The 22,977-nt window shown below is 40.8% G+C and overlaps 1 protein-coding gene across 1 annotated transcript in view; it reads left to right on the top strand.

Annotated features, from left to right (window-relative positions):
- CRYBG3 (crystallin beta-gamma domain containing 3) overlaps window positions 1–22,977 on the top strand; it is a 1,541,789-nt gene that overhangs the window by 1,327,942 nt on the left and 190,870 nt on the right. The window contains exon 19 of the mRNA XM_078657810.1: window positions 4,206–4,329. Coding sequence (XP_078513936.1) covers window positions 4,206–4,329 — 124 coding nt within the window. The remainder of the gene's footprint in view (window positions 1–4,205; window positions 4,330–22,977) is intronic.

Here is a 22,977-nt window from a genome sequence, read left to right on the forward strand (position 1 = left end):
AATCAAACTGAATCACAATCTCAATTAAAAAATAAAACCTGCCACTGGCTACAACAGAACACACATTTTTTAAACTCTGACTATCGAGATATCCTATTTATGAGACGAGTTAGGTGGGTGGGCCCGTTACCCAAGTCATTTCCTGGTGACTGTATTTTAATAAACTGCAGATCTCCAAATATAGCAATTCAATTGTTAGGCTGGGAACTGTGTTCTAATATTCAGAGGTTGGGTAAGGTGATTGGCGTCCAGCCCCTTGGCTTCTTTTATAGGCATCTTGAAATTAGTGAGAGAAACTCTGTGGCAAATAATGTGGCCTATGCAACAACTCCAATATACCACGAGGCCCCTCCTTTGGAAATTAGAAACAGATTTCAGCCCTTGAGTACCCTGGACTCCCAAGACTGACTATTCAGTGTACCCTCAATCCCTATAGAAGTCACATCAGACTTACGGCCCACTGCTATATTGTCTTCATGTACTGAGAGTAACCATGGTATAGATGTACCTGCAACAAACTGTATTCATTCTCATTCAAAACAAATGCTCGGGGGTGGCTATTAGCAGCCCTGGGCTTACCAAGGAACTCTTAGACAACCTCCAGGATTTGAGAATTTTATCTTGGAATGTGGCTGGTATCAAGTCCAAGATAAGTGATCCTGACTGGTGTAAGCTAATGGATAGCTACCATTTATGCCTCCTGCAGGAAACTTGGGCGGCTGAACGTGTACACAGGGTAGGCTTTACCACATATAGTGTTGAAGCCAAACAGTCGTCAGCTGGCCCTCCAGCTGGCGGCCCTTTAATCTGGGTCAAAAATTCATTCATTGGTATGTAAAATAAAAGTCCTAAATATTGACTCAGATGAGATACTTGGGATAGAATTATCATTGGGCAAGGACAATGTGCAAGTCAGACTTTAACATTTATAATCGAGTGACCAGCCCTCACAGACCTTCAGCGACAATAACAACTTTGACTAATTATCTTGACTCAGCCATGGGGAGTTACCGATTGATAATCACCGGGGACTTTAATACAACCTTTGAACCGGTCGATTACATTCAGGAGCTCCTCTCGGAGGAGGACACAGCAAGGGGGATTGCTAAACTTATGATACCATCAATCAAGAAATGTACTGGTGTGGCCCAACAAATGTTATCACTCACTATTGCACACGGGGTCAGAGCCTGTAATGGCCGGACACACTCTGATAAAGGAGCGAGTCATACCTTTAAGAGGGGTGCTTCTAAGACCCCGATCGACTATATTCTTGTCGATCTTGATCTTTGGCATTGTGTCAAAGATATGGTAATCACAACGCTTTGTCCCTCACATTGACTGGTTTAGCCTCATTGTATGGACCCCCTTCGGAGTGAGAGTACCCCGGTTATTACTACAAATAACAATAGAAGAGTCAAGTGGCCCCCTATTTTAGCTGATCCAACTGTGCTCCCCAAAATATATACAGAGATAGAGCAGACTTTAATTGATCTGAGTACACCTACCATAGGGCCGGAAGTACTTATGACTACATTTTCAAAATTGATTATAAATTTAAGACCTCTTTTTATAAGAATTGTACTCGACCGAAGCAGAAAACAGCACCCTGGTTTAACGAAGCCTGCAGAAAAAACGAATGAACTATTTGAGGTAGTGAAAAGGAAGTCTTCTATAGTTGTACAAAGCTGTAGAAAGTCTTATAAAATGGCACAAAATATGGCAAAAAGGGATTGAGAGTCCGAAAAGTGGTGCATGCTTCTTGAAGCTGCAAAACGTAAAAACAGCCAACTTTTTGGGCACCTGCTGTCAAAGGGATCATTAAATATAGAAATAGAAACGGATTTCCACATTCAGCTCCATGTGTGGGAGGATTATTTTGGGGACCTATTTGCAGACCAGGGGGTTCACTATGACCTAGGTACACATCTGCACCCACAAGATCTTGGAGTATTAGAATAAGATAATATTACAGTTGATGAAACCATTTTGGCCATAAATTTGTTGCAGAGTGGGAAAGCCCCGGGCTTAGATAAGCTTCCGGGTGACTTGTTTAAAGCCGAGCCTGTTATATGGGCCCCTCTGCTTCAAAAAGTGTTTAATACCATCCTGCATGGGGGAGCCATTCCGGACACCTGGCAGGGCGCGGAAATTATTCCTATCCATAAAAAGGGTGACAAAGGGTCACCTTGCAATTACAGGCCCATTAGCCTAATAGATGTTCCCCAAAAAATATTTTGTAAAATCATTTTGACAAGAATTCACAATTGGATAGAGGATAATAATGTTCTGTCTGACTTACAGGCAGGATTTAGGGTTTCCACAAGCACCACTGACCAAGTTTTCAGATTCCTTCTGTTAATCTGGAAGGAAGTTAACATCAGAGGTGGTCATTTATACGTGGTGTTTGTGAACCTAAAGACTGCCTTTGATTCAATTGACCGGACTAAACTCTGGCTAGCACTGAGCGAATTAGGACTCCCATCTTTTATAGTCAGAAAACTGATTCGGCTTCACCATGACACATATGCCAAGGTTAGATGGAACTCTGATGGAAGCCTGACCAATAACATACTGGTTCAGAAAGGCGTACGTCAGGGTTGCGTCCTTGCTCCGACATTGTTCACCCTCTATATTAATGGTTTAATTGGTGAATTCTTTAATTGTGATGGTGACCCTCCAAAACTGGCAGGTAGAGCTGTGCCGAGTCTGCTGTTTGCTGACGACACTCTGCTTATTGCTAAAACCCCTAGAGGTATTCAAAACCTACTGAATACATTTTCTAAGGTCTGTAAAGAAAAGGACTTAGAAATAAATTGCTCCAAAACTAAGTATATGTCCTTTAATCCCTATAAATCTAGTAAGGGCACACTTGCGCTGGGAACCCAGGTTTTGGAGCAAGTAAAGTCCTTTGATTACCTGGGGGTTCGCATCAGTGATAGGCTGACTTGGAACGCGCAGCTGGCAAAGAGTAACTTGACCCTTCAGCATGTAGATTGTGCCCTAGTACGTAGGGCTAGAGCCTCCCCCAACCGGCCCATCTCACCTATCCTAGAAATGCATAGGGCAAAAAGGTTTAGGAGCGGCTCTATATGGGGCCGAGCTGTGGGGATTGGAAAATCTCACAGACCTAACTACTTCTGAGAACAGGTTTATTAGAGCTATTACGAACTTGCCAGTGAATACACCACTTTTGCCACTAAGATTAGACCTTGGCTTAAAACCTATTGAATACTATGCCATTCTCCGAGCCCTCCTATTTTGGATAAGGGTGTGGACAAGTAACACAAAGGTCCCACTGAAGGAAGCCATGATTGAATTGATTGCATTGCATAGGCAAAATGGTCGAATCAAGTGGTTTAAAAAGATTAAGGATTGGTATTTAAAAATCGAATTGGGGCAGTTCTGGGAGGAACCTGGGACTATTACTAAATCCTTGATCCCGCTTGTTAAAAAAAGATTTTGGGCACTGATGATCTCAGAAAGCATTGAAAATGTTGCGCATGGCACTTTAACCGAGAGGTTTTTAAATGTTAAAGACAGCTATGGCTTTGAGTTCTTCTTGGACGACATCGTGCCACCACAGGCACGAGCTCTGTATACCCAACTTAGATATGGCACGATTCCTTTAAACACAAGGAGAAGCAGTTGGGGAAATGGGGTGGTTAATGTATTGTGTCCATCTTGCCTTGCTGTACCTGAAACACTTGAGCATTTTCTCTTTTACTGTCCGTCCTCTGCTGACTATAGAAGAACCTGGCTAGCTCCTGTTTGTTGTTTGCTTTCTATTAGGTGTCATTCCGAAGCTATAGGGATTTTTAAATCCGATACCACACGTTGGCTAGTGTTTTCCATCTCAAGATTCCTGCTATTTGCGTGGAGGAGGAGGAGGCTAAAATGTGTAATCTAGCCCATGAAAATGACTGTGTTTACATAGCCTTAATTTGTCTAATTGGATGACTGTGTTTAATATGAATTTTAAACCTGTTTTAAGATGGATAATTTGATAACTTTTTAATGTACATTACTGTTGTTTTGATGTGTTGTGTTTTTATGATGTCGATGATCATATTTTCCTTGATCGAATAAAACATATATAGTAATCGTTTTCAGTAATTTCAGTAGCAGAATAAACATTGAAAGTATTCACAGGCTGTCTTGCTGCTTCCGGCCAGCTTCATTGGAGTTGTTCTGTGTTTATTCAGATGGATTGCATATGAAGGGGCCAATTTCTTGGGTAAACAAATGCTTCTGGAGACTGGGGAGATTTTGAACTGGTCGGAATTCAGCAGATGGAAAGCAATTGGCTCGTTGCGACCGATGAAGCAGGTAATACGTTTCTGTTCTCTTTACTGATTTCTTACCAGTCGCACTGTGTTTGCTGACGCTAGATGCTGTTTTATAGATTATAACTTTCAAATAAATTATAGAAAAGGTAAAGAGTATTTGGTTTAAAATGTTGATATTTTTGGGGGGAATGTCCCAACTGTCCATTGTGTCATGTTGTGATGAAGACACTAGGACCATGCAGGATTTCATCCGCCTAGAACACTTGACACTACTTCCTTTTGCAGCGACTGGACACAAAATGTGGGAAGGATCACGGTATTCACGTGTAAGCCAGCGCAAGGACAGCATGCATAGCGACAAGCTTCCCCATTAGTAGAAACTGATATAATTGCTTGGGCAAGTATAATGAAAAAGAAGGGTGTACCTGACTATGTCTTATTGTCTTGTACCTCTCGGGACACAACAATGGGCAATGAAATCCAATCTGATGAACTGCTGATTTAAATTGGACACTAGCAACAGCACTGGTTTTTTTCTTTCAGTTCTCATTTAGCAGTATTTTGGATTTGGAGGTGTCGGGGGCCCGCTGGCCCTTCTGTTCCATCTATTGGGATTTCTCCTGGGTAAACACATCATATGCGTGAAGAGTTGACTCTGTCCCTTTTCTTTCAGGCCCCTTTTTGTCCAGTTCCAGTGCAAATCGAATCTGGGTGGAGCTAGTCACTCTGACTACTCCTTCAAGTTCCCACTTGAGAGCTTTATTGTATTGCCTAATCATTGGACATTACCATGTTTTTCCCCTTCTTTAACTAGGTTGGTTGTACTTTTCCCAAATGCTTTAGAATTTATGTCTTTTACCCTCATTCCCGCTTCTATCTAGTACTTATCTAGTAGCTTATCCTTTGTACTGCGGCCCGCCATTCACTATGCGTTGAAGGTATATTTTTCACCCATTTAATTCATATTTCTCTTCTTGCTAAAAGTATCAATATGAATAGAATATTCTCTTGATCTTTACTCAGCTTATAGTTATTTGGATTATGTTGATTTACCCCAAAGATAACAAGGTCAATACTCACCTCCACCTGTTGGCCCAACAATTTGGATAAGGGCTTATCTGTCTCACTCCAAAATTCCTTTTGTTGGGGGCTCTGCCAAAACATGTGGAGGTCATCTGCGCCAACTTCCCGACACTTGGGGCAGCTTCTGTTTTTTTGGCTGCTAATCTTTGATAACCTCTTGGCGTCCAGTATGCTCCATGAGTAGTGAATAAATTATTTTTTCTCAGAGGAGCAGGCTTCACAATTCACCACGAAGTAGCCATTGATACTTGACATTCCTGTTGGATATCCAGCTCTGGCAGTTCTCTCTCCAAATCTCGTCCGGAATTTTATAGTCTTCTTCCCCTCCTTGAATTAGGGCCCAGTACCAGGAAGATATTTCTTTTTTGTTAATCTTATTTCCCTGCATCATTTCCTCTATATTCCCATTTCCAGTGTTGTTATCGTTCTGGCTCTTGACCCAGCTGGTAAATTGGTAGTACTTGAATCTTGAAAGTGTTCCTTTTGTCAGCTCATTTAGGACTTCCCATTCTGCAGTAGTGTTTTTGTATATTAGCTGTCCCCATTTTATGATATTGTTTTCTCTCAAGGGATTCGCTAGCCTGTCTCTGCGGCATTCTGGGGTCCCAGGGGAGTCCCAAATTGGTGTGAACTTGCTGTAATACGGGATTTTCAGTGATCTTCTCATTTGGTACCAAAGACTTGCTGCGGACCTAAGGGTCTTCAGTTTTACCTTCATGAAATACTTGGGGCGACCAAATTTGTACAAGTAGTGACTTCTCCTTATTAACTAGAGCCAGCAGATTAACGGGGTATGAGTCAATAATATCCAATAATTTCCTAATACTTTTAAATTGAAGGCCCTACAGCATTCCAAACTGTCTGGGCTGCGATATCTCCTTGTCCCTTGTTCCTTCTTAACTTCCTCCAGGCAATTATTGCCCCTTTGGCAGCCCGATGAAGATGTTAAGTTCTCCCTCTAGTTTTTTTATCTGGCCTACTTTAAATTCGAGCGGGATGGTACTGAATAAGTATGTGGACTTTTGACTATATTTGATCTCCCCATAAATGTCAGAGGTAAGCCTCGCCATACTTTTAGTAGTTTCCTCACTTCTTTATGTACCCTGTCAAAGTTAACACTCGCTATTTCTTCTATGTTTGTTGTAAGATCTATCCCGAGGTACTTCATTTTTTCCTTCACCATTGGGTTCTGGGAGTGGTTGTTCCAGTCTAAGATCTCAGACTTTGATTGATTAACTAGATATCCAGAGACACTCCCAAATGGTTGTATGATATCTCCGATTTTTGGGAGTGAGGACATTAGGTTACTGGTGAACACCATCGGGTCATCTGCAAATAATGCTACCTTCTTTTTCCAACCCTGGTATATGAATGATATTATGTCCTTTTCCTTCTTTAGTAGGCATATATATAAAGATTAAAAAGGAGTGGGGATAGAGGACAACCCTGTCTTGTGCCCCTCTTTATTGTTATCTTTTGCGTTAAAGTGTAATTCACTAGAACCTTAGCTGAAGGCCCTTTGTAGGTTCTGCTTGATGGCATTTCTGAAAGGTATCTCCAAGGTTGAATTTGTCAAGTGTTGCATTTAAAAAGGGCCAGTGTACCCTATTGAACGCTTTTGCGGCATCGAGGGTAATGATTGACTGGGGGACTGAGTGCTGAGTTGCTACATCAATAGCACTACTGAGCTTGTGGGTGAGTTCCTTTATTTGCCTTCCTTTAATAAAATCTTTTCAGTCAGAATGTACTACAGAACCTGATACTTCTCCTAGTCTTTTTGACAGTATTTGTGTATAAATCTTATAGTCCCCGTTTAGAAGTGAGACCGGTCTGTAAGACTCCCATTTAGTATGGTCCTTCCCTGGTTTTAAAAGGATGCTAATAATCGTGTCATTCCAGGATTGTGGGAGATCTTCTTTTTTTATGAAAACCTTGTTCAGGAGTTCTGTCAGGGACGTAGCCAATATTTCCCTTAGGTTTATATACAGCTTGTTTGGGAGCGCGTCCAGACCTGCCTTGCCTTTTTTAAGCCTCTTCATGGCTTCTAAAACTTCCTGTCTAGAAATCTCTTGATTGAGCTCTCTTCTTTGGTCTTTTGTTACATTAGGTATCAGTATCTCATCCAATACTGAGTTTATCTGCTCCGTTGTAGTTACAGTTTCTTCTGTATACAGTTTGTCAAAGAATTTTTCAAACTCTATTCTAATCTCAGTATCTTCTGTACTAAACTGCTGCTCTTCCTTTTGTATTTTAGCGACCCTGTTGCGTGTTAAGTCCATATTCAGCTTCCATGCTAATAGTTTTTCGCATCATTCGCCATATTCGTGATGAGAAACCTTGCTAGCCTGCCATCTGTCCCTGACAATTGTTTCTAAGGTATATACCAATTCCTCCTTTTTAATTTTCTCTTCTCTACAATATCAGCTCTCTCCTGCACCGTTATATTTTTGCCTAGCTCCACTGCCAGATTTGGTATTTCTTTTTCCAGCTCCCTGATACATGTCTTCTTGTTTTTATATGCTCTTAGACTCATGATCCTTCCCCTGATAACGGCCTTGTACGCTTCCCATGCAATTTGTTTAGCTGGAAGAATACCTCTGTTTCTTTTGTTAAAGCTTCTACCTGTGCTGTATCAAGAAAAATAACCCTATCTACTGTCCATCTTGGACAGAGTGAAGTAGTCTTTAGGGTGAGGCACAGCGTCACTGCCGAGAGATCTGATAGATGCGCTGGTGAATGTTCTACGTTTTTAGTGTCATTTACAAGGCTTCTATCAATCAAAAAATAGTCAATCCTGGACGAGTGCCCCAGTCTTTTGTTTTGCAGCATAAACTTATGCGTTTTATCCCCTTTGTCCTTCCATATTTCCATGATCCCTAGGTCTTTAATGCACAGACTCACCCACTCCCTCATCTTTGGTAGATGGGGGCAGTTTTTTGCAGGAAATCTATCCTCTTTGGGGTCTAATATTATGTTAACCCCCCCCCCCCCCATTATTATTGGTGATTGTGCAGTAAGGAGTTGGGAATATACTTTTTGAAGAGGCTCCGGATCATCCATATTAGTGCCATAATATCCCACTATTGTATAAAGGTTGTTGTGTATCCTGGTTTTCACTAGTACCCATCTTCCTTTCCTATCTACCTCATCAATCCTTGCTTTTAGTGTTTTTTTTAAATAGGATTGCTACACCTTTCACATTGCGCTCCTGGTTTGTGCAGACATATGCGTCCACCCATTTCTGGTTTTTAAGGATTCTTGCCCATTCTTCCTTCACCAAATGGGTCTCTTGTAGTTATCCCACAGTCTATGATCTTCAAATATTCCAGGATTGTTGCCCTTCGTTTCCATATCCTAAGGCCATTTACGTTCCATGACATGATGTTTACTCCCATTCAGTTGTTTTCTTTGGTTCCGTTAAGTTTAATTTAGTTGAAAATTGCATATCCTTTGTGTCTCCTATGGGATTTTCTGGGCCCCTTTCTCCCTTATATTGTCTAAATTGGGACATTTTTCTTCCTTTTTTTCCATTATGCTCCCCCCCTGTGCGCTTTTTTGTCATTACATTTTATAAGTGTTTCTCTTCATTCCCTCCCCCTCCCTGTAGAAGCCTCCTCTTTCCTTTTTTTGGGCATCTATCTGCCCTCTTGAGCGCCTTACCCTCATAATGCTTTATTTTCTTGCATTCTATTCCATTTTACGCATTTTCCTTTTGTTGTGCTTGAATGCGTTCTATAAAGCCATCCACCTCCTGGGGGTCCCTTATATTATGCGTTTTGTTTTCCCACATTATTCTCGGTGAGGCCGGAAAACGCATCTCCAATGTTGCCCCTAGCACTCTTAGTTGTTGCATAAGCTGCCCCAGCTCCCATTGCCTATCTTGTGTTGGTTTGGAGATATCGGATCTAATTCTACAAGTCCAGTCGTTTTTTGTGTATGATCCTACCTTCAGGCCCTCGCTTAGGATCCTCTCTTTTAGTGTATACGTTTTGAAGATGACCAGGATTTTCCTTTGGTTTTTCCTTGTTTTTCCTTTCCCAAATGGGTCTAGTGGATTCTTTGCATGTCTCCTGAAAGGTCTGCTGTCTTTGACCAGGGAATTATTTCTTCCAGTAACTTGATTGTGACGTTTTTGATATATTCCCATTCCAGGTCTTCTGGAACATTGAGGATTCTGAGATTGTTCCTCCTTGCTTGATTTTCCAGAGACTCCATTTAGTAGGTCAATTTCTTTTTTGTTTGAATTGACTTTCTTGTCCAGCACCTCTACTTCCAGTTCCACTGATGTCACCCTATCAATAAGCCTGTTTATCTTTTGATCTAAAAGTTCCTGTATTTTTACTTGATTTTTCTCTGAGTTTGCCAAGTTAGACCTCATCTCTTTCATCATCGTCTCCATCATTATTTCAGTGCTGGTTGCTTGCGCATGGCTCTGTTGGTTCTCAGGTTTGTCTGTGGGCTGGGCTGTGCTCTACCCTCCTTCTCTGCCTGCATTTCCTTGGTCAGTTCCATAGCTGGTTCCTGCTGATCGACTGTCATTAATACACTGAACCGGTTGCCTTCCATTTTTGCTGTATTAGCTTCGTCCTCACCAATATTCTCTTTCTGGCCCTTTTCCAGATCTGTGTTAGTAACTTTCTGTTTAATTTGAACTTTAAAAAAGGACCTTAATGAAGGCGTTATTTTTTGTTTATTGCTTAAGCCCGGTGTTTTTAATTTAACTTGGCTTGCTGTGAACAGTGGGGGCTGTGGCTTGCCTGCTGCAGAAGTCTTTTTTGTTGTTGTACTTTTTGGGGTTACGGTGTCTATGCTCAGTCTCTCCTTTAAAAGGATTTGTGGTTCCTTGGCTACCAACTGCCTACCCTCTAAACAGTAACCACCTTCCTCCTTTTTTATTTGCCCTACATCCAGTGAAGGTTGTGTGGGCTGGGGGGGCTGCTATGTCTTTTGAGTTCCTGCCCTCTTCAGCACTTCTTTCCTCAGCCGCCCCTCTGGCATGCAGTAGGCAGTTTGGCCCCTCCAAGTAGGAATATTTAGCTCTCCGACCTCCCCTCACAGTGTAGCAAGACACTCTCCCCCTCTCACTCACCCTCTCATGTTGATTCCTGGGCTCCTCCTGTATCCTGATGACACCAGCCACACTTCCCACTGGTACTCATTCCTTGGCGCCGAGATTACTGCAAAAATCCTGCCTCCCTCCTGGTGAGACCAATTCTTTACCTCGGAACGGCACTCTCGCGGCTGCCCTCCTGTTGTTTTGGCACGCCGTGGCCGCTTTTGCCCACACAACGCTAAAAGCGTTCGCGTTACTGTGCGGCTCCTCCTCAGGCTCCACTTTCACCCTTCCGCCCTTCAGCCTTGTTGTATTCCATACGTCTATCTTCTGTTTCTCTTTCCTGACGCCCAGGGCTTCAGCGGCTGCAGCGGGCTTCGGGAGGACTCATAAGGATTCCGCGTCTCACTGGTAGACGCTCAGGTAGGAATCTGGTTTTCCGCACCTTCTTTGTTTTCAAGCTTAATATTTCCTTGTTTTGGTGAAGAGCGGAGTGTAAAGTACTTAGTTTTGTTACGCACTCTTAGTGATCCGCTTCATTTGATTTAAATGTGCATTTCCTTGTGTATATTTACCGGAGGGCTCGGAGCTCCCGACCGGACTCCTTAGTCGGCCGCCATCTTCTCCTTCCCCAGTCAATAGATTTTTAGCAACGGCACTGTTAAGGAGATCCAGTGAGAGTGGTCAGTAGAGTACAAGAAGACTGCACTCTCATCCGGGAGAGCCCTATTAAGTGTATTGAACTGACCACCATAGCACACAACGCTTAAAAATATTTTTTAAAAGGGGAGTTTGGTGGCTGTGGGTCAGCCATCAGCCTAAATTAGACTACTTCTGGGGAATCTAGTCTCTAGTGTGCACGGGGCCCCTGCTTAGCAGGCTACATCCTAATGCGCCGCTAAAATAACAAATTGCATTTAGGTGCAGCTCCATCAAGCCCAAGATAGACATCAGCAGGTCAGGGTGGGTTGTTGCGAGAGAAAGTAGCAGAAAGCAGAGGCCGGCATAAGAAATACTGAGATGCCTTACACAAGATCCCGGGGGCCTCAACTCCAAGTTCAGGTGAATAAATTATCCTAAAGGTAGCGGCAGCTGTCTTAAAATCAAGAGAAGGACGCACAAGGCATCGAAACCGCCTTAGCAAAGACATCATTGAGCATACCCAACACACCACAATGATAAACAAGTATGTGAAAACCCTATAAGAGAATGCCATCAAACTAAGTTGCCATCACAGAAGCAAAATGCGTAGTTGCAGAGATCATTCCAGCATATCAGAAAAAAACCTGAAAAGCAGTGGCCATTTTGAATTGGACCAAAGTTGAAGAAACATAGGGGCCTGGTCACCAAGGCAATGTACCTAGGAATAAATCTACACATGTAAACTTACTCTTACAGTTTGGAATAAATTGACCTTCAGAAAAGTAGCAAATTGAATCTAAAATGTGGACTTGCATGTCGACCATCTATTGAAATTGCAGGGTGGAGCCAAATTTAATTGTGTTGGGTAACTAATTGTATCTTTTCACATGTAGACAGAGATCTCTGTCACTGTAGTGGAGATCTCATTATGGGAACGCCTAGGGGAAAAGAAGAAAATCTATTATATGTTTTTATATTCCATTCATTTTATTGTAAAATATAAATTTAAAATACATTAAAATAATTACTTTGCCCTACAAATAATAAAATTGTTACATCAAATTGCTTCTTCAAAGTAAATATTTACTAAATAATATATTCATTTTAGAAATATTCATTTTAAACAAAATGAAATAAAAACACCCTACCTGGCAATTTTAATTAATATTTTGTAAATTTAAGTAAGAGTTATGTTTTATTTTCAAGAACATTTTTTAAATGTATTATTATTATCTTTTATTTTTTATTTTACAGAGTTTTATATAGCGCAAACTTGACCTGAAGGTATCCAGTATCAGAGCGCCAGTTGCGTTACAAGAGGACACATTAATTTTTGTTAGGCACAGGGAGATTAAGTGATTTGCCCAGAATCACAGGATGATGAGCGTCATTGCCGAGACTCAAACACAGTTCCACAGATTCAAGGTCGACCGCCCTAGCCGTATATATTCATATATTACATAGTAACCATACAACTGTATAGTTATAGTAGGTGTTAGTTTCCATCGGAAGAGCGTTTTTTGTTTTTCTAATAACTTGGGGGCCATTTGACGGATCTTCACGAAATTTTCCCAACAAAAGTTCATGCACCTCAGCTCCTTCCTTGAAGGTTTTGGGAGGATGCATTAAAAGGATCAAGAAACAGGGGGCTTCCAAAGTCTGTTTTTTCCACGCAGTTTTTCATTGGCAATTTTAAACAGCACTACAGGAAAAATGCTGTTCAAAATTGGGCAGAAAGCTACATCTTTACTCCGAAACCTTGATGTTTTTGTGATTTGGTGTAAATCTGTCCAGGCAATTTTCGGAAATGAAGGTTAAAAAAATAGAGATATTTGGATGGTTGGTCCTGCTAGACTGCAAGTTCAATTTAAAAAATTGTTTGTTCTGAACGGAACTAGGCCGGACGTGAGCAGTTCGACGGTTACAAGCAATCTAATTGGCTGGCTGAAACCCCAACAGAGATGCAGCGACCACCATTAAATAACACAGCAGTTATGAGGCGGTCCTAGAAGGACCAGGCTCCCGCAAGCAGCTAAAAAAATGTAAAAAACGAATTTCAGCAATCAGGTCCCGTAGTATTTCTGGGGGAGCCAGCTCAGACCCCTTATGGTCCTGCAGGACTCCTACAAGAGCACACAGAGGGGGTCCATGCTGGCTCCTGTGGTACTTCTGCTAAATTAGTGGAACATTTTTTAAAGAAATCACAAGCAGCATTAGATGATCACACTCTTACCATGCACATTATTTGCCTCGTACAGAAGTCTTCTCAGAGAGCCCAGGCCCTCCAGATACTCATGCCCTATTAGGTGGCCAGGCCTCTACTACACACACCCTTCATCTTGTGCTGAAGACTCCACAGAGAGCCCACTCCCTCCAGACACCAAGGCCCCATTAGGTGGTTATGCTCCTACTAAGAACAACCTGGACTTGTACAGCCATCTTCACAGACAGCCCACATCTCCAGACTTCAACCCCCATTAGGTGGCCATGCCCTACGATACACACCCTGTGCTTTATACAAAGGTCTTCACTGAGAACTCACTCCCTCCAAACACTCAAGACCCACTAAGTGACCATTCGCCTATCACACACACACACACACACACACCCTTTACCTTGTACAGTTGTCTTCAACAAGAGCCCACTCCCTTCAGACACCCAACCTTCATTAGGTGACCATACCCCTTCTACACTCACCCTTCACCCTGTACCAAAGTCTTCACGGAGAGCCCACTCCCTCCACACACTCAAGCCCCATTATGTTGAGAAGCCCTTACTACAAACACCCTTTGCTCCTTGTACAGGTTGTCATAGAGAGTCTGCTTCTCCCCAGACACCCATGTCTCATTAGGTGGTGATCTCTCTGCTACAATCCCACTCCTTCTAGACACCCATGCCTATTAGGTGGTAAAGCCCCTGCTGTGAGCGCACTGCCTCCAGACAGCCAAGCTCCATTAATTGGCCAAGCCCCTACTAGGTACACCCTTTACCTTGTACAGACATCTTCACAGAGAACCGACTTCCTCCTGAACGCCAAGCCCTATTATGTGGCCAAGCAATTATTAAGCACACCCTTTGCCTTGCACAAACGTCTTCCTGAGGAGCCCACTGCCTGCACACACCCAAGCCCCATTACGTGATGTCATTGAACACGTCATCAGAGATGTAATATGTGAGGTCATAAGCAGTGCATGGTGGTGGCACAAGCAATAGTTCACTTGTTGATTTACAACTAGCAAATTTCAGTGTTATATTTAGTTTAAAATGTCACACTAAATCTGTCATTGTCCTCTAATTATAACCATTCCTTTAACGTTTGTTCTTGCCAGTGAATTTCTAGGGTTTTGTTTTTTGTAAGTTATGGTCTCTTTTACACCTAACTAAACTTTCACTCAAACCTTTTCAGTGAATATTTGTGTGTGTATAAGTGTGTATATGTATGTATGTATATATATATATTCACTAAAAAAAACATAGGTTTTACACACGTTATAGTTAGGAATTAGCATTTAAAAAACCTTGCAAATTCACTAAAAAAAACATAGGTTTTACACACGTTATAGTTAGGAATTAGCATTTAAAAAACCTAGCAAATTCATTGAAAAAACCATAGGTTTCATATCAGTTATAGTTAGCCGGACAATTTACTTGTACAAAACCATTGAAATTCCCACCTTATAGTTAGTTGTACTCACTATAACTGGCGCGCCCGCAAAGCACTGCTAATGACATCACATATTACATCACTCATGACATAGTCAGTGACATCACTGATGACATCTCAAATGACATCACTGATGACATCATCCAGTGAATGTGTATCTTTCTGATAAAAAAAATATATTTTATATATGTGTACCTAAACATCGATGGAAGAACAAACGATTAAATTAGAGTTTAAATGGATGGGGTTTTTTAATTGATTGTATAACTAACTTATTAAGTGTATGTTACTAAATATATGTATTACCAATTATTGTTTAAAGTTGTAACTATCTGTATCACTGTCTCCCTTTATCTATAGACGGTTGCTTAGGTTGGTGAGTAGCTACATGATTGTCTATATGGGTTATTAGTTAGTTTTTTGAGTATTAGTATGAGTGTCTGTTAAGTTTGGTGGGAGGTATTACTTTGTGCATATATGAATGAATGAGTGCCTTACTGTTTGCATATGTTTTGAAGACAGCATGTGTGCACGACTGTATGGATGGATGAGTGTGTGTATGGGTGTGTTAGTGAGTGAATGACTGTCAGAATCATTTCTTTATGAGTAACTACATATGTTTTAAATTACTATAAGTAAGAATTGATGCATATAGGTAAGTATGTGTGAGAGTGAGAAATTGTAAGAGTTTCTGTATAAATACTTTTTTGTTCCTATTAGAGATAGTTTTAGTAAAAAAGTATGTGTATGTTTCTGTAGAAGTAAGAGTAGTGGTGTATGTATAGCTGTATAAGCAAGTGTATGGTTGTTTTATATTTTATTTGCTTGTTTGAGTATGTGTGTGAGTAACTCTAAGGATGAGTGTCATTGTGTAACAAAATGTATAGATGAATGAGTATTTATGATGATTGAGTATGTGTATGAGTAACTATATAGATATGTTGGTGAATGAGCGAATGTGTATGTAGATTTTGCAATTTCCGAATAGATTGTTGTAAGTGGAATTAGTTTCTCCATTGTTTTGTAATTATTTGATTCTATTTTTCAATGTGTGTATCAAAACTTATATTACACTGAGAGTCTGCCATTTTTTCACAAGGATGATGTCATCAGTGATGTCATTTGAGATGTCATCAGTGATGTCATGAGTGATGTCACTGACTATGTCATGAGTGATGTAATATGTGACGTCATTAGCAGTGCTTTGCGGGCGCGCCAGTTATAGTGAGTACAACTAACTATAACGTGGGAATTTCAATGATTTTGTATGAGTAAATTGTCCAGCTAACTATAACTGATATAAAACCTATGGTTTTTTCAATGAATTTGCTAGGTTTTTTAAATGCTAATTCCTAACTATAAAGTGTGTAAAACCTATGGTTTTTTCAGTGAATTTGCAAGGTTTTTTAAATGCTAATTCCTAACTATAACATGTGTAAAACCTATGTTTTTTTTAGTGAATTTGCAAGGTTTTTTAAATGCTAATTCCTAACTATAACGTGTGTAAAACCTATGGGTTTTTTTTTTAATTTGCAAGGTTTTTTAAATGCTAACCCCTAAATAAAATGTGTAAAATTCTTTGTTTTTTATTATGAATTTGAATACATCAAAACTCTGAAAGTAGTTTTTTTTCTCCTTTCTTTATTGCCCTTCCTTTAGTTTTTCAGTCCCCTTAACTCACTCCCCTACCCTTAGTCCCCTTCTTTCAGTTACTCTTCAACTCCTCTTTTGTCACTCACCATACTCTCCTTTTCTCACTCTTTCCCTCAGTCCCTTCCTTCCCTTAGTCATTTCAATCACTCATTTATGCACTACGCTTTCATTCCAAAAAATGAACGACACAGTGTATTAAGAATATAACTCTTTTTAGAGAATTGAATGAGTTCTGAAAAGAACTGGTTTTTTTCTTTTGTTGTTTTATATATTTTTTTCCTTTTTTTAAAGTTTGAGATTTTTTTTTTTTGAAGAAAATTCAGGAACTGCAACAAGGAAACTGTTCAACCGGAACAAAATAAATGAAAAATAGAAAAAAAAAATCTCCTTTCAGAGCATTTATGATTCTGAATCCTGCGTTCAATTAGATTCAGGCTCTGTTCTCCATAAACAATAATATCAAAACATTTGTTGCACCGCATATGCACATGTGCCAAATATGGCCTAACGTCCATTTCTGCTGTTGCTGGCGATGGAGCTGTAGATGTGCTGGCCACAGCTGGTGGAATCTGCTGGGCCAGAGCTCTTGTGGCTGCTTGGGCATATTGCACAGGGTGCACATTTTTTACATGTCTTACCATATTACGGATTGAAAAAGAGTATTTTTTAAGAGGGTTTCCCCTTCAAAGAACAGTACCACAAAGGGTACACGTTACTTTAGGGGCATTTACCTTTTTTTGATGCTCAGGAAAAGTAAAAAAACTTCCAAATAAAAGAAGATTTCCCTTTCTTGGCTTGCTGGCGATATTCCATGCGGCAGTCAGAAGAAGAAGATGTTGTTTCTTGTCTTTCTGCCATCCTGTTGTTTTTTCTGCTTCCAGCTCCAAAAATGGTCCTTCTTCCAGGAGAATAAAGCAAATAGTGAGGGAAACGGGTGGGGTTTTGAAGATTCTAGATCTGAAACTACTATGAACCAATGAAAAATGTTGTTTTTGAGTCGCATGACTTGACTTTTTTTTTATTTTATTGAATTGTGAGGTGCGCGACCCGGTGCGCGCACCCCGCAATTTTTTTAAGAAATAAAAAAAGTTTTTTTTTGCCCGTCTGAGTTGTTTAGGGACCCCCTGAGAAACTCTAGGGGGTCAGGGACTGTCTATCTTTCCTCCTTTTCACGTTTTGAAACTTTTATGTAAATCGGGTAAAACGCCATTTTAACCCGACGTGCTCGACCGGGTGCGCGCACCCCGCAACTTTTTAGAAAACAAAGAACGTTTTTTTTAGGGCTTGGGGGTCCTTAATGGACCCCCTGAGAATACCTAGGGGGTCAGGGAGTGTTTACCAAGCCTCCTTCTCACGTTTTGAAACTTTTATGTAAATCGAATTAAACGCCATTTTGAGACGGGGTGCGCGACCGGGTGCGTGCACCCCGCTATTTTTCAACAAAAAAAATGTTTTTTTGGCCCGTCGAGATTCTTCTGGGACCCCTTAAGAAGGTCTAGGAGGTCAGGGTGTCTCTACCTTGCCTCCTTTTTCCGTTTTGAAACTTTTATGAAAATCGGGCAAAAAGCCATTTCAAAGCGCCGTGCACGACCGGGTGCGCGTACCCGCGCGCGCACGTTAAGTCATGTGACATGAAAACAACACTTTTCATTGGTTTATAATAGTTTCAGCTCTAGAATCTTCAGGAACCCCACCCATTTCCCTCACTATCTGTTTCAGTCTTGTGGAAGAAGGACCCTCTCCAGCTTCACTGACAAGAACTTGAAATGGCTGCCAGACAAAATTCATCTTCATCAGAATGGCGAGTCAAAGAATCCTTCATTTGGCAATTTTTTCGCTATCCAGAGGACCAAAAAAAGGTGAATGCGCCGAAGGTCACATGCAACCTTTGTGACACAGTTCTTTCAAGGGGAAACCCTTCCAAAAAATATTCCTTCTCCATCCATACTATGATTAGGCATGTGAGGCAAGTTCATCCTACACAGTTTGCGAAGGCATCCACTAGAAACCTGGCCACACAACTGCCACCAGCTGTGGCCAGCATTTCTTCGGCAACACCTCCATCTCCTTCAACTGCCGAACTGGACCTGAGGCCATATTTAAAGAAGGTGCACATGAGGTGCAACAAGCGCTTCGAAATTCTTGTATACTCAGAACAAAGCCTTGTGCTTGTTGAAAAGCGCATCATGGAGCATGTGTGCACAAAAAGGCGATAATTTTTTTTTATTTCAGTTTTTTGTTGTTCCTGTTGAACACTTTTGAAGTTCAGGATTTCAGTTTGCATTTAAAAAAAAAAACCAAAAAATAAAACTTTGTTAAAAAAAAATAATAATAATAAAACCAAAAAAAGTTCTTTTCAGAACTAACTCGTTTTTCCAAAAAGAGCTCTATTTCTTATGCACTGTGTCATCTTTCTTTTGAATGAACGTGTAGTGTATAAATGGGGAGCTGAAATGAATGACAAAAATGGAGTAAGGGACTGAGCAAATGAGTGAGGTAAAGGAAGTATAGTGACTGAAGAAAGTGAAGTAAAAGAGTGACTGAAACAAGGAGGCAGATGTACGTTACATGGTGCATCTCTGCAAATCAGCAGCGATGCGCCAAGTAACCTACGACAAGCAAAACCACCCGTGCGCCACCACTAATGTTCCACATTTATAATGTGGCACACCATGGGGCAAAAACTGCACAGATGCGTGACGCATCTGTGCCGTAAAGGTGTCGCATTGCTAGAGTTGCGTCGCATGCGCGATGCAGCTCCAGCAATGCTCCTGGGGGGCCCATTCAACTAATGCTGCGTCAAGCCTTATGCCTGCTTCAATCAGGCGCAGGGTTTTGACATAGCATTGGCCTAAAAGTGATTGAGTGAAATCTTGTAGATTTCACTTAGCCACTTTTAGCAGGCGTTCCTGCGCAGGAACATCCCCCCTGCACCATAACGCCTCCTTAAGGCACAGGGCTTTACAACGTGACGCATCTCCCAGATGCGTCACGTTGTAAATAACACGCGCCATGGCGCATCTTTTGCACCGCCGCTGTGTCACAAAAGTGATGCAACAGCGGCACAAAAGAGGCGTAAAGGGCTTGTAAATCTGACCCAAGATGTTTAAAGGTAGGATAGTGAGTTAAAGGAAATTAAAAATTATGGGAAGAACAGTATGGAAAAGAAAGTAAAGGTGCAGGACTCCCAGAAGGGGAGTGAGGATGAATATATGGACGGACAGTAAGGGACAAAGACAGATACATAGAGTAGGGTTAGGGGAGTGAAGGTAAAGGAAATGGAAAGATGATGAAGGAAGGGGATTTGAGGATGATAAAAGGGAGGTAAGTGAGAATTGGGAAATTAGTGATTAAAAAATTGAATAAGAGAATGAAGGGACTTAGGAAAGCATAGAAAGGGAATGGAACAGAGGGAGAGATTTATGTTACCCAACACATCTCTGCAAAATAGTAAAGATGCGCCAGGAAAGATGCAATACACAAATTAATCCTTGCACCACTCATGATGCACATCACAGCTAGGGCTGAAAGTACATTTCCAATATGCACCTTACTATTTTTAAACAGCATTACAAAATAACATGACACAAAATACAAGAATAAAGAAGCACAATAAGCTTCTAATCTTCCCCATAGTGCATACAGCACTCTATCTTTATTAAAATAATAATTACTCACCTTTAAAAATGCTTTGGAAGATCTAGACAGTGTCAATCACAGTCAACAGATTTTCTTAAGCAGAATCTCTGAATTATGCTTCTGACACTGGAGCCTGATAATAATGGCACAGATTCTTTTTCATTTCAGACCCTTATTCTTGTACATAGCCAATAAAAATTCTTCCCACACAAATTCAAAACCAAACTGCACATTTTAATTGGTTGTACATTTGAACACTTTGAAAGTCACATAACATTCACCCATCCCCCCAGTGCTCATTCCCCTGTAACCATGGTAACTCCCTCCTAACCCAGCACACCTGCAGAAGTTCATCATACAATGTTGCAAAATATTCCATCAAGGGTGTTTGACCTCTCACTGTACTAGCTAATCATGTGCAGTGTTTGTTTAAATGACTTTTTCTCAACCATTGAAATGACTTCTTTCAACAACAAAAAAAGCATGCACCCTAATTTTCAGTGCTGAATTTTAAGAAAGCACCAATCATTTCTTGTTTTTCAAGTGCACTGAATCTCAGCCAGTTGTTTTTTCATAACTCCTACTTTCAAACTGCCATTTCATTTCCACAACTCATCTGAATACAAGCACATCTACCTTGAAGATGCCAAAAGTCTGGTTTGTGGGTCATAGCTTTGTCCACTGGAGTCAAAAATACACAGCTAACTGGGGTAATTAAAACCTTGATTTACCAAATGTGGACATTGTATGGATTGGACAGAGAGGATTGAGATGTCACCAATTGTTACCATTGGTAAAATCCTTTATGCATCTTGCACACCCTGACCTTATAATTGTGCACTGTGGTGGAAATGATTTAGGCACATTGACTGGTGTAGGTCTGGAAATGCTTTTAAAGGACATCTTTGGGCAATTGATGACACTTTTTCCAAAAACTGCCTTGGTATATTCTAATAAATGCCAAAGGCAAAAATGGAACTGGTCCAAACAATTTTGTCCACAGATTGAGAAAGCAAGGAAACATGTAAATAAATCTGTTTCTGCGTACATGAGAGACTATGGAAAGGGTAGTATATACCACAACAACTTGCGTTACAACATGCAAGGCATCTATAGGAGAGATGGTGTACATTTCACTGATGAGGGGAATAGAGTCTTCCTCTGTAACATAAGACTCTGCATCGGTACTTACTTGTAAGTACCAAAAACACCCAATAAACACAACGGCTCTTTTTAGAGCCATCTAACATCTAAACACTCAAACTTGTAATTTAACTCCATTTTTTTAATCTTTTTTTGTCGCCGTGCGCACATGCACCTCGCAACTTTTTTGCGAGGAGAAAACAAAAGAAATGTTTCTTTTTGGCTTTGGGGGTCCTTAATGGACCCCCTGAGAAAACCTAGGGGGTCAGGGAGTCTCCACCCTGCCCCCTTTCCACGATCTCCGCTATAGTTTTTAACAGTCTTGTAAATCGAGGTACGCGCACCTCGCATCTTTTTAGAAAAACAATAAAGATTTTTTGGGGCCTTGGGGGTCCTTAATGGACCCCCTGATAATACCTAGGGGGTCAGGGACTGTCTACCAAGCCTCCTTCTCACGTTTTTAAACTTTTATTTAAATCGAGTAAAACGCCATTTTGAGATGGGGTGCGCGATCGGGTGCGCGCACCCCGCAACTTTTTAGAAAAAAAAAAGTTTTTTTCGGCCTTGGGGGTCCTTAATGACCCCCTGAAAATACCTAGGGTGTCAGGGAGTCTCCACCCTGCCCCCTTTCCATATTCTGCCCCTTTGTTCTCTACAATATGTGGACTCGCACTGACAAAATGGCGGTCAACACTTCCTGATTTCCTCCAAATCGAATGTTGACAGACGTCAAACAGCAAATCAGAATTCCGCTCACACACGGGAGGGTGCGCGCACGGTGCGTGCTTATAGATATATAATTGATTTTAACTTTAATTTTCTCAGCAACTACTGGAGGGATTTACACCATTTAAACAAAAGCGTAATCTGCGAGCCAGACTCTACCTTTTTTGCCAAATTTCTTATAATTCCATTCAGCCGTTCGGGCTGTAGCCGTGTCTAAAGGTCCTATGGAAAATAACATGGGGAAAAACCTTTTTTCTCAGCCCCCACTTCACGAATCCCCCCGAAACTTTCAGGGAAGGAGCGGAGCGGAGCTGGCCAAAATTTCGGAAAATTACACGCAAATTCCTCCACCGGCGCCAGAGTTATTCCCAATAGAATGTTGCGGATTTCTATGGAAACTAGGTCCTAACTATAACGACCGCCAGTAGGTAATGTACATATATATATATATATATATATATATATATATATATATATATATATATATATATATATTTTTTTTTTTGTGCAGCAATTTCGGATTGACTCCTTCTTCACGGTCAAGAAGGAGTCAATCCGAAACACGTCGTTGTTGCCATTAAACCTGAAACTTTGCAAGCACTCTGAGTGTCTGGTATTCTTCGTGTACTAGGAGAAATTGCTGCAAAAATGTTAGGGCTTTCCGGAAGCAGGTACCAGACCGCACGACTCTGACAGCTCAGTCTTACCCGGAACTAAGTTGTGGACATATATATATATATATATATATATATATATATTCACTGAAAAAAACATAGGTTTCAGACATGTTATGTTAGGAATTAGCATTTAAAAAACCTTAGAAACTCACTGAAAAAATATAGGTTTTAGGGGTGTTATAGTTAGCTGGACATTTCACTTGTACAAAACCATTGAAACTCCTCCGTTATAGTTAGTTCTGCTAACTATAACTCGCGCGCCCGCAATCCACTGCTGATGATGTCACTTATTACATCATTCATGACATGGTCAGTGACATCACTGATGACATCATCTAGTGAAAGTGGTTTGGTTTGTTATTTAAATACGTATTATATATATATATATATATATATATATATATATAT

The sequence above is a fragment of the Lissotriton helveticus genome, chromosome 8, assembly GCF_964261635.1.
Source record: "Lissotriton helveticus chromosome 8, aLisHel1.1, whole genome shotgun sequence".
NCBI lineage: Eukaryota > Metazoa > Chordata > Amphibia > Caudata > Salamandridae > Lissotriton > Lissotriton helveticus.